At 43.3% G+C, this 12427-nt stretch overlaps 5 protein-coding genes across 5 annotated transcripts in view; 1 reads left to right on the plus strand and 4 right to left on the minus strand.

Moving 5' to 3' along the window:
• LOC125801463 (zinc finger protein 239-like) overlaps positions 1-12427 on the plus strand; it is a 430185-nt gene that overhangs the window by 234143 nt on the left and 183615 nt on the right. The gene's annotated exons all lie outside the window — the stretch shown is intronic.
• Positions 1-12427, minus strand: part of LOC125801533 (gastrula zinc finger protein XlCGF49.1-like) — a 206740-nt gene that overhangs the window by 179954 nt on the left and 14359 nt on the right. The window lies entirely within an intron of this gene.
• LOC125801203 (gastrula zinc finger protein XlCGF49.1-like) overlaps positions 1-12427 on the minus strand; it is a 254562-nt gene that overhangs the window by 176148 nt on the left and 65987 nt on the right. The gene's annotated exons all lie outside the window — the stretch shown is intronic.
• The window catches only part of LOC125801310 (zinc finger protein 271-like), a 230712-nt gene that overhangs the window by 81706 nt on the left and 136579 nt on the right, over positions 1-12427 (minus strand). The window lies entirely within an intron of this gene.
• LOC125801212 (uncharacterized) lies at positions 12-3068 on the minus strand. Its single transcript, XM_049477577.1, has 4 exons — positions 2705-3068; positions 1736-1927; positions 1308-1404; positions 12-1205 (listed from the first exon to the last, which is right to left on the minus strand). The coding sequence occupies exons 1-4, from the start codon at positions 2735-2737 to the stop codon at positions 271-273; spliced, it is 1257 nt and encodes a 418-aa protein (XP_049333534.1). The 5' UTR covers positions 2738-3068; the 3' UTR covers positions 12-270.

Here is a 12427-nt window from a genome sequence, read left to right on the forward strand (position 1 = left end):
ACACATTTGCTACTCACTTTCCTTTTTTCATGTGATTATGTTCAACCTTTTATCCTTATAAAACATTTTACAGGTTTCTTACAAACACCATCTAGGTCCTGCATTAGAGAAGTTTTCAATTTTTCCCCATCAATTGTAAGCTTAATAATCAAATGATCTGCAAGTAGGTGCATGAAAAATAATAACTATACACTATACACTATACATTTATATATACATAAAATATTTACAGATCTGTCACACTTCAGTGTCTTAAAATGCAAATGCTATTCAGACCATGGAAAGATACATGTTCATGTATATGTTGTGATAAAAAGCATCCAACTTGTCTTTCATTGATGCTATAAAAACATCATCTTTCCAAATTCGCTGTATTGTGAGGTCACCTTTTGTGTCTGTGACAAAGTCACACCACTGCAAACCAGTCACTGCAAGCTGGCCTTGAACCTGCCAGTAGTATTTATGCGATTGTTTTAGTTTGGCCTGATCTTTGTGCATTTTGATAAATGAAACTCCAGCTATATTATCAGCTGTGGTGCTTTTTACTTCTACCAGCCCAAATGGTGGGGTTTCCAAAAGATCATACACTCTCCCATCTGGACTGGCTCCTAGATGTGGTGCCTCTGGGTGCACAACCAAACCACATGGCATTACAGTGACATTTGCCATTTGAGAATAGGTTCTCAATATTTCTGGTTCAAGGTCCAACCCACGTCTCATAGCACACGTTTGCTTTGTCCCCCTAATGATTCGAGCTGCTAGTGACTGCCCAGCTAAATCCCCTACCACATGGCATACCTCTCTAAACCTGCTTGCAGTTACCCTTGGTTGACGAATTTGTGCCCATGCAGTGCATTTTGATTGAAGTCTGGTGTTTTCTTCAATTTCTGCCGCCATACTAAAAGACACCTTTAAAGACTCTAAATGAAGGGCTTGATGGTGACTGGGAACAAAGTTAAAATTGGATCCCAGTGAATGTCCAGCAACAGGCAGTACAGGAAAGTTCACAGTGTCGGGACCGGTTGTCACTGTACTCACAAGAGGACACTGGTAAGACAGTGTACTTCCACGAGGCACTGGCCCAAACTTAGAGGGAAAAAATTCAACATCTGAGAGGCTCTCTAACACAGTCGCTAGTAGAGGACGAGGGCTGACTTGACTCAGTTTCTCTGCCGATGCCAAAACATGTTCATCAGGAAGGGGGCCTATAGGTAAGGATTAAAATAATTAGTGTCAATGTAACAAACCTGTTTGCATTTAAACCTCTTAATATTTAATTTAGATGAAAATAAAGGTAATTGTCTCACCTGGATAAGCTCTGTAAAGAGTAGACTTCACTCCAGTCTTCTGCAGTGTTTTAGGCTTCCTCACAATAAGCTGACCCAATGGTTCTGGATGGACTCCCTTGACATGAATACAATGACAAAACTGACATTACGGACATTTAGGCTCATTTCATGTTTTTCAATTCTGGGTGCCAAAACCAACTGCTCTGTACTTGTTAATGCTTTATGTTTAGTGCTGTGCTTTTCATGCTTTAACAGAGCCCAGAAAGGATAGTTTATCTGGTCAGATGTGTTAGGAGAGCAGGGCAGTATTAATTCAGGATCAGGATTGAGAAATAATACAGTAATACAGCAAAAGAAAACCCACTAACTGGTTAATAGGAACAGTAGCCTTATTTACATTTGCCATTATTAAAATAAATTACTAAATGTGAAGTAATGACACATACCTGAGTCCTTGGCCTATGCCATCTTTGCAGCTCACTTGTGCAGGCCAGTGGCAGTGGCACAGCATTCAAATTAAGCTGCACATAGTGGGCTGTTTGAAAAAGCAGTGCAACTACATGATTGCACAACCCTTTACCAGCTGCACAACTGCATACATGGGCAGTCAGGGTACAGTTGTGTGCCTCCAAAGTCACCTAAATAAATTAAAATAAGTTTAGATAATGAACTACCAATTTATACAAAGCGTTTCAGGAAATCTGCATATTAAATGGAAAGTAAGCATCTGCAACCACAACCCTAACTAATATCAACTAAAGTAAATAAAAATAAGCTTGGCTAATGAACTGTCAAGTATACAGAGCATTATAGGACAGCTGCATATTGCAGGGAAATAACATGTCTGCAACCGCAGACTCTCAAATGAAGTGATAAGAAGAACTGAAAGAAAGCTGCAAACTGCAGTGAAATAAAAGGTACAGCATGAACAAAGGTATTCCAACAGACTTTCAAGCCAACCAGGGTGTTCTGTCCAGTTATGCTACCCATCGATACGTGCTTCCTAAATGCACTGCGCATGCGCTGACCTACACTTTTTTTAAAATGATTTTATTTTATTTTATATATATATATATATATATATATATATATAATGTTTTAGTGCATTAAACAACATGGACTTACTGCCATTGCACTAAAGTGTAAATGGAAATAAGAAATAATAATAAATACAATAAGTATTATACAAAATATATAAAAGCAGTTTGCAATGAGCTCTCATTGCCATAACTTTACCATGATACAGTGATTTATGCTATCCAAATATACTAACTACATCTACTGGGACTTCTCATGGGAACAGGCTCTAATATAGTGCTTCTTTTGTATTTTTACAGTTAAAAACATATACACTAGGGTAGCACGGTTTGACAAGGTAGTACAACTCGACAGAACACCAGCAGACCAAGTATAACCTCAAGTTTGTGTGGCTCCTCGTTCTTCCTCATCGAACGGTAGCATCTAGCTCTCACAATCACCTTGCTGTCGACTATATTGGACACTGAACAAGCAATAACACTTAGCTTTGCATTCCCACTGTAATGATTTCCTTGATGTGCTAGCTAGCACACATGTAAACAAAGCTACCTTAGCTGACCTTACTTGTTTCTTAGATAACGTTAACTAAAGCGGTCAGTATACTTAATATTATTTACTAACTGTTTAATCTAGACATCATTTCACTACCCTGTAGAATGACAAATGGACCGCTAAAACCTACACTAAACGTTAGCTAGCTAGCTAACGCTAGCACATATGTAAACAAAGCTAACGTTCGCTGGCGTTAGCTTACCTTGATAGCTGTGGATGAACTCTTCCACAAAGAACTTGTAGCCTTTATTCAACTTAGAATCCTTCGTTGTTGAATGTTCTCCAACGATTCTGGACACATCTTCAAACCTTAGTCTCGGCAGCGACGACAGGGATGCAGTGAAAAACCGTTCCATGGTGAGCTGAAATGACAGGGCCTCCGGGAATGCAGGAACTTGTGTTACCCAGTGTCTACGTATTTCCGGTTTTTTGTGAAAAGGGCCTATAAACTATCATTTTAAAATGAGGGCAGATTTTTGTGGCAAGCATTTTAATAGTTTATTTTAAGGTAAAAAAATAAAATAAAAACACTAAAAAGAGTAAAATGATAAAAAAAAGAACTTAAGTGCACATATTTCTAATTTATAAGTGGAAGTTTTTTTATTGAACCAACCAGCAGTTTTAATTGCCTTGAATAAATGTTCCTTGATTATTTATTTTCAATTTGGAACACCCCCAGTCAGTCAGATTTCAGTGCCAGCATAATAATGTTTTAAACACATATAAATACTATAAATATAAATTCTATAAAAAACTTTTCAAATAAACATATGCAGAACATTATTAAAAATACTTTTAAAAGTTTTAATCAGTCCTTTAATATGTTTTTTACACTATTGGTGCAAGGTGTTATGGGAATATTATGCAAATTGTGTTGTCACCCTACACCGCAACATACTTTACTCTGTAGCATCGCTCAACTGATTTCAGTTAGGTTTGACCTGTAGGTTATCTGTTTGACCATTTAGATTAAGAAAATAAAAACCATTTGGATGTCTGTTTAGGATGTCTGACAAACGTTACAGGTAAGATTTATTAAATTATTACTGGATTTGATGTTCGCAGTCATGCATTATAAACTATTACGAGAATGATGCGCCGTGTTTGACCGCGGTCACGCCATCTGCACCGAAACCCTAGTGCGTGTCTAAACAGTGTTTTACTCTAGCCGCGTGCACAGCGCACCCGGAGGTGTAGACTTGGGCTTCTTGTGCAGAGACTGACCATGGAACAGAAACTAGTTTTACACCTAAATAAACATGATTTAACGAGGGTTAATCCACAAATATACACCAGAAAGACTCCTGCTTATCCGTATAACAGTGTAACGTTTTGGAAATGTTAAATAAGGAGTCATATTAAATAAGCAAATCAAATTATCATATCACAGAACTAATTTCTTAAAGATTTTATTCTCATGTATCCAGGTATATGTTTGAAGTGATATTACTGTATCATTTTGGAGTAATTGGATACCAAAAATGTCCATTCGGTATTGTATAAAAACAAAAAAAATCTATTTTTTTTATCAAATCAGACAATGAAATCCTTGAAGAACCAATTCCATACTATTAATGTCATGCATATCAAGTGATATTACTGTATAATTTTGGAGTAATTGGATATGCATAAACCAAATTTCGGAGTCCTATAAAACGAGCAAATCAAATTGGTATCCAATGAAACCAAGACAGTCTTGAAAAACACATTCCATACCATTAATAACATTAGTAACAAGTGATATTACTGTATCATTTTGGATTAATTGGATACCAAACTTATGACAAATGTTTTTAGGTCTGCATAAAAAAAAAACATTTTGGAGTCCTATAAAACCAGCAATCTATTTGAGACAAAACATCTGCTTGCACTGAAATATTAAGAACTGAAATCTATGAAGTTTCCACCTGTAATTTTCTTAACATTACATTAGTTAGAACCTGAATGTAAGGTACACTCTCCTTTACTCTCAGAACTACAGTTTTATCATTATTAACATCAGATTCATTGGTCCTACAGTAAAACATTTCAAGACATGATAACCTACATCAATCAAACAGTCACCGACAGTTCACTACAGTTTCTGCACAACAGTTAATAGATAAATAAGGTAAAAGCACTGTAGCCCATGTTGTTTATTTTCCTTTGTCTAAATCCTTCTGACAGTCTCAGTAGGAATACTGTATTAACCAGAAACAATAACTAATCAAATAACTTAACTAATTATGCGAGCAAGCTTCACACAACAGGTGAAGAACAATTGGCTAAGGATATGACGAAATGTATATTTGTGGATTACACGACTATCTTACTGTATATAAATAACTATGGGTGTGGTAACTACACGTGTTTCTGTAAAATGGCTTGTAGGTGGTACTTTGAGGTTTTAGTTTGGTCATTGGTCATTGGCCTAAAAAGTTTGAGAACTACTGCTCTATTTTATTTATTGCTTATGAAAGTTTCGTAAAACTGTACTGTAAAGAACTCTAAACTCTATACTTGAACACATTTCAAGTAAATTTAAGAAGACACTGTAATTCTGTACTGACCTTTTTTTTTAATTATATTTGATGGAAAGCCAAAAAAATTAAAAAATCTAAATGCAAAGACCAAACGGTGGGAAACCCTTTCTATGTGTTATGTTGGATTTATTAAATAACAACTACACAAAATTCACAATTTTATACACTGACACATCAAAAAGGAAACCAGAGTTATGTACCATGACTTTTGTCATGTCTTATGGAAGGTAAAGAGTGCTGCACTGACCTCTCAGATGTGTGTGTGGGTTCTAGAGCCAAAATTGCTTATCTCTTCACATGGACAGATCTAGCCAGACACTGCTGGTCACAATCATTACCACTCACTGCACTGTTCACTGTGGATGATAATATTAGCCATATATGATATATATTTCCGCTACACGTCACACTGTGGATGGAGTAATGTTAATAACCTACACAACTTCTAAAAAGAAATATCCCTTCCATCTGCACCCGCTTTTATGTCTCGCTTGAACTCTGATAATATGTGTTCAACTACACTTACACCATTCTACAGGTGAGGTTATACACCTCAAAACATGTACAGGAAGGGAAGTACCCCTGAATAAACTTTTTGTGATCAATAATGCTGTCCCTGATATAACTGTTGGCATGTCAGTATATTTCCTATGTCCCTTTAAAAATTACATATGTTCCATTACAGGTTCAAAGTCTTTGGAAAGGTAAGTTGCATTAAAATATTAATTATTAAAATAAAATAAGTTTATGCAACAAAGGAATTGATAGTGCTATTTATTATCTAATGTTTGTTACAACAAATGTGACTTTTTTTCTCACTTTCAACAGTGTAGGTTGTTAGACTTGACTTTAGAGTCAATCCAGAAGGGGATATCACAGCTGCAGTCAGATGGAGCCAACATCCATGATCCTTACTGGCCTGAATCTGGATTCTGGGGACAGCTATGTATATTTCTGCATGTTCCTAATAGATTAAACAACAGGCGCTATATTCAGAAGATCTTTACAGAAACATCAGAGGTAGGATCTTTTGCAATATTATTGTGTTCACACATTTTTAACATTTGCATTGAGCTGTTAAAACTATTTTACAAATGATTGTGAGAAATGATAGATGATTTTATAAAAAAATAGCAGCCGTGTAGCACTGAAAATTTACTTATTATCTGACTAAAATGAATATCCAACATGTTCAACCAAACTTCACCAAACCAAAACTTCTAACTAAAATATTCTTTATTGACTCAATATTGAATCGATTCAGAAAAAGTCAATCAAATTTTGAAAAATCGTGTTTATACCCAGCCCTAGTGCATTCCCTAAATATTATAGTGCTTATATATCTTGTATGAATCAAGAACAGTTGTAAATGCACTGTCAGACAGTTACTGTGGTATTTTACATAGTTGCTAGGGTGTTATTAGATGGCTGCTGCCAACTGAGGACCTGCTAACTAGGTAACAGGTAGTTGCTTTGGTGTTATGTGGTTCCTGAAAGGGTTGTTAAGGTGTTGCTAGTGACATAATACAGGAGGTTAAATGTTAAATCCTGTATCTAAGAACTAAAGTTACATATAGGGCTTAGCCAGGATGTATTATTATTCAGCCAATAAACAACAATCTGATACTGGCTCAACAAGGATCCAGAAGCACAGCATAACACTATGTTCATGGTCCATGCCTCAACGGCCAAGCACAGAGACCTACAGATAAACCAGTAATGTGACAAGATACTACAATAGAAAATCCTCACTTTTTTACTAGTATCAACCAACCAAAACATACTACTTCAGCACAATATGAGAATACACTCTTTTACTTTAGAATTGTGAGAACACAGCATCTATACATATTGGTATTCATGTCTCTTCAATACATGCTACACATGGGACTGAAATCCACTACCTAACCACTGTAGCGGCCATTCGTCTACTCATCAAGAAATTTTAACAGTGTAATGGTTACTTTATTCAAATTAAAAAACTATTTTTTTGCTGATTTTGTGTTGATCCACGGAGACCTCCAATGTTCAAGAACTCCAGCTCTTTGTCTAGATCCTTGGACCTCCGCAAAAACATCACAAGTTTGGTCTCTTTGTAATGGTAGATGATGCACTTTTATATTAACTGTGGATGAAGCTGTGTACTCTAGATCCAGTAATGACAAAGTGTAAGATTTTAATAATAATAAAAAAAAAATAATAATAATACATTTAAAATATATACTTTCATCTGTAATAACATGTAGTAATACAAATGTAGTAATAATAATACATATCAGTTTGTCTAAAGCTTTTACTGAACAATAACAGTATGAATGATCAGGATACTTTTTAGTCCAATGTATATATTAATGTTTACATTTAGAAACTCTTATTTGTAAACAACACACTATTATTATCAGTGGCACAGTGCAATCAGTTTAAAACATATATATTTTGCCTAAACTAATGTTGATTTTGTTTTGTTCAGTCCCTGGGGCTACCAGTGATACTAGAAGAGGTATGTTGGTTTACACATATTACAAACAGCATATTAGTAAAACTTAAACATTGTTTTGGCCATTTTACACAATTCTGTAAGTTTGACATGTTGTTTAGAGGTTATAATATATATTAGTTTACTTTTTTCTCTGTTTAGAATGTGCATTGTAGCCCTCAATCACCACAATCTGAAGAGGAGCTATTTTGTTTGTGCAGACAGCCAAACAACCCATCTGAGCCATATGCACAATGCAGTAAATGCAAGGACTGGTTTCACCCCTGGTGTGTTGGTTTCAAAAGTATAGTGGACCTCGAATGCATTTCCCCATGGTTCTGTCCCAAATGTACCACCAAGAAAGAAGAGAGAAAACCATTGCCAAGGAAACAACTGGCTTTCGATATAACAGTTTCAGATACTGAGTTGGATGAAGAAGAAAAAAAAGAAAGAGATGAAATGTTGCATGTATCTTCAGAATCTCCAGAGTGCCCATCTGAATTTACAGTAACCATATCAAAAGAAGAATGGAGCAAAATAAAGCCAAACATGAAAAGAGGGTACAGTGTCCTTGGAGATGGATGGACAGATATTATGTCCTCTAAAATTAGCCAGGTCAGTAACTGTGTGCTGTCTTTTACATATAATCGAGTCAAGTCGATGATGTCCAGAAAAACGTCTTCCCCTTTTTGGCATGGAAAAGCCAAATGTAAATTTCCCTGTTGTGCTTTGTATAAGATGTCTATTTGTGAAGCACCAGCAGGAAACGAAGATGTTGAGGTTACTGTGCAAGTGTCTGGCCAGATAGACCATTCACAAGGTACCACATTCAGCAGACATGTGAGAAAGCCTCTGAGACAAAAACTTAAACAGGAGTTGAGAGAATTTTCACCCATGCATTTACACACCAAGAAACTGGCAGCAGCATCAGAGGAAAAGCTTGCTAGTGGCAACCTTACTGATGTGCCTTCACTGTGTCACGGGAGACGGAGGGGTGTGAAGGAGGAGGAGGACGTAAGTGCAAAGATGATACTTTAATAAATAAACCAAACAAACACAGAAAGGAAAACGAAATACATAAACTAAGGCTAAGACTGGGGTAAAGACTGGGATACAAACACTAGGATACAAGGCTAGGCTACAAAGGCTAAACACTACAAACAGGATTCACGCTTAGATTAACAGACTAGAAAACACAAAAGACTCGACACAGCATGTACAAACAGAGGGGCTTAAATACAGGAGGAACACCTGGGCAGGGCTGATGAGGGGGCAGGGCTACAGATAAGACACAGGTGAGAACACTGATGGTTAGGGCAGGGCTAAGACGTGACAGATACATAATAGAAACACGTGGCTGTGAACACATGACAGGAAAACAGAGGGGCAGGAGCACTAGGGAACAAATGAGGGAGAAACATAACACAGACATGGGCTAAGGTGTAACATAACCCCCCCTCAACGGCGCCACTTCCAGAGGCGCCGAGAGAGAGGGAACAGGGACTGGACAGGGGACACGAACGGAGACTGGACAGAGGACTGGACAGGGAATGGAAACTGGACAGGAGACGTAGACCGGGCAGGGAACTTGACATGGGACGGAGGCTGGAGTGTAGACTGGGACGGGGACAGGACACATGGCTGAACAGGGGACTGGACAGGAGACCGAACAGGAGACGGAGACTGGACAGAGGACTGGACAGGGAATGGAGACTGGGACTAGACAGAGGACCGAACAGGAGACGGAGACTGGACACGGGGCTGAGACTGGACAGGGGGCTGGACACGGGGCTGAGACTGGACAGGGGGCTGGACAAAACTGGACAGGGGAACTGGAACAAATACACGGACAGGGACGGACACAAACACAGTGACAGGGACGGGAACAGGAAAACCACCGGGGACAGGAACGGGAACAAACACAGACACGGGGACCAGGACAGGGAGAGACATGGGAACAAACAAAACTTGGGGATGCCCAGGACTGGCTAAAGTCTGTGGGGTAGTTAGAGGGGCCAGCCTGGGCACAGTTCTTGGGCAGAGGTCCGGGGGCCTTGGGGCGGGCCTAGGAGCCCGTGACCTGGGAGCAGGCCTGGGGATAGGCCTGGGGGCATACAAAGTTCTGGGAGTGGGCACAGGGTCAGAGGCGGCCGGAGCCGCGGGCACAGGGTCAGAGGCGGCCGGAGCCGCGGGCACAGGGTCAGAGGCGGCCGGAGCCGCGGGCACAGGGTCAGAGGCGGCCGGAGCCGCGGGCACAGGGTCAGAGGCGGCCGGAGCCGCGGGCACAGGGTCAGAGGCGGCCGGAGCCGCGGGCACAGGGTCAGAGGCGGCCGGAGCCCGGGCACAGGGTCAGAGGCGGCCGGAGCCGCGGGCACAGGGTCAGAGGCGGCCGGAGCCGCGGGCACAGGGTCAGAGGCGGCCGGAGCCGCGGGCACAGGGTCAGAGGCGGCCGGAGCCGCGGGCACAGGGTCAGAGGCGGCCGGAGCCGCGGGCACAGGGTCAGAGGCGGCCGGAGCCGCGGGCACAGGGTCAGAGGCAGTGGGTACCACATGAGCGGCAGGCACTGCGTCAGAGGCAGTGGGTACCACATGAGCGGCAGGCACTGCAGACACAGGAGCTGAGGCTGTAGCAGCGGGAGCTGCTGGTGCTGGAGCTGAGGCTGTAGCAGCGGGAGCTGCTGGTGCTGGAGCTGTGGCAGCAGGTGCTGGAGCTGCTGGAGCTGGAGCTGTGGCAGCAGGTGCTGGTGCTGGAGCTGAGGCTGTAGCAGCGGGAGCTGCTGGTGCTGGAGCTGAGGCTGTAGCAGCGGGAGCTGCTGGTGCTGGAGCTGAGGCTGTAGCAGCAGGAGCTGCTGGTGCTGGAGCTGAGGCTGTAGCAGCGGGAGCTGCTGGTGCTGGAGCTGAGGCTGTAGCAGCGGGAGCTGCTGGTGCTGGAGCTGAGGCTGTAGCAGCGGGAGCTGCTGGTGCTGGAGCTGAGGCTGTAGCAGCGGGAGCTGCTGGTGCTTGAGCTGGGGCAGCGGGTGCTGCTGGTGCTTGAGCTGGGGCTGAGGCTGGAGCAGTGGGAGCTGCTTGAGCAGGCGCGGCGGGTGCAGCTTGAGCAGGCGCGGCGGGTGCAGCTTGAGCAGGCGCGGCGGGTGCAGCTTGAGCAGGCGCGGCGGGTGCAGCTTGAGCAGGCGCGGCGGGTGCAGCTTGAGAAGGCGCGGCGGGTGCAGCTTGAGCAGGCGTGGCGGGTCTAGGAGCTCGTGACCTGGGAGTAGGCACAGGAGCAGAGGCTGGACCCCCAGGCACATGAACTGGGGTAACAGCGGGCACAGAGTCAGAGGCGGCCGGGGCCGCGGGAACTGGGTCAGAGGCGGCCGGAGCCGCGAGCAGCGCTGATCCAGAGGCGGCCGGAGCCGCGAGCAGCGCTGAAACAGAGGCGGTGGGTCCTGCTGGCGTGAGCGCGGCAGGCACCGCGGGTACAAAGTCAGAGGCGGCCGGAGCCGCGAGCAGCGCTGATCCAGAGGCGGCCGGAGCCGCGAGCAGCGCTGAAACAGAGGCGGTAGGTCCTGCTGGCGAAGAAGCCGCTTCAGCGGGAGCTGAGAGTGCGGCTGCCGCCAAGATCCGGACTGGAGCCGCAGATTCAGTAGTGGGCGTGGTTGTAAACACCGCTCCGGAGCTTGCTTCCGGAGCCGGAGTCGACGATCTGGAAGTCGGCCAGGCTGGTGAGCTGGAAGCCGGCCGGGCTAGAGAGCTGGAAGCCTGCCGAGCTGGAGTGCTGGAAGTCGGCCGCGCTGGAGAGCTGGACGCCGGCCGAGCTGGAGTGCTGAAAGTCAGCCGCGCTGGAGAGCTGGAAGCCGGCCGCGCTGGAGAGCTGGAAGCCGGCCGAGCTGGAGTGCTGGAAGTCGGCCGGGCTGGAGAGTGCGGTGGAGCTAACATGCTAGTTAGCTTAGCTGGAGCTGGGCCGACCCCACGGAGAGGCGCCAGGAGCGGTTCATCCCCCCGAATTAGCTCCGCGAGGAACCGGAGATACGCCAGGTCCGCCTTCCTCGTGGCATTCCACTTTGCTACGTCCATATTTTGGTCGAGTCTTATGTCACGGGAGACGGAGGGGTGTGAAGGAGGAGGAGGACGTAAGTGCAAAGATGATACTTTAATAAATAAACCAAACAAACACAGAAAGGAAAACGAAATACATAAACTAAGGCTAAGACTGGGGTAAAGACTGGGATACAAACACTAGGATACAAGGCTAGGCTACAAAGGCTAAACACTACAAACAGGATTCACGCTTAGATTAACAGACTAGAAAACACAAAAGACTCGACACAGCATGTACAAACAGAGGGGCTTAAATACAGGAGGAACACCTGGGCAGGGCTGATGAGGGGGCAGGGCTACAGATAAGACACAGGTGAGAACACTGATGGTTAGGGCAGGGCTAAGACGTGACAGATACATAACAGAAACACGTGGCTGTGAACACATGACAGGAAAACAGAGGGGCAGGAGCACTAGGGAACAAATGAGGGAGAAACATAACACAGACATGGGCTAAGGTGTAACACACTGACA

This window comes from Astyanax mexicanus, chromosome 4 (assembly GCF_023375975.1).
Source record: "Astyanax mexicanus isolate ESR-SI-001 chromosome 4, AstMex3_surface, whole genome shotgun sequence".
Taxonomy (NCBI): Eukaryota; Metazoa; Chordata; class Actinopteri; order Characiformes; family Acestrorhamphidae; genus Astyanax; species Astyanax mexicanus.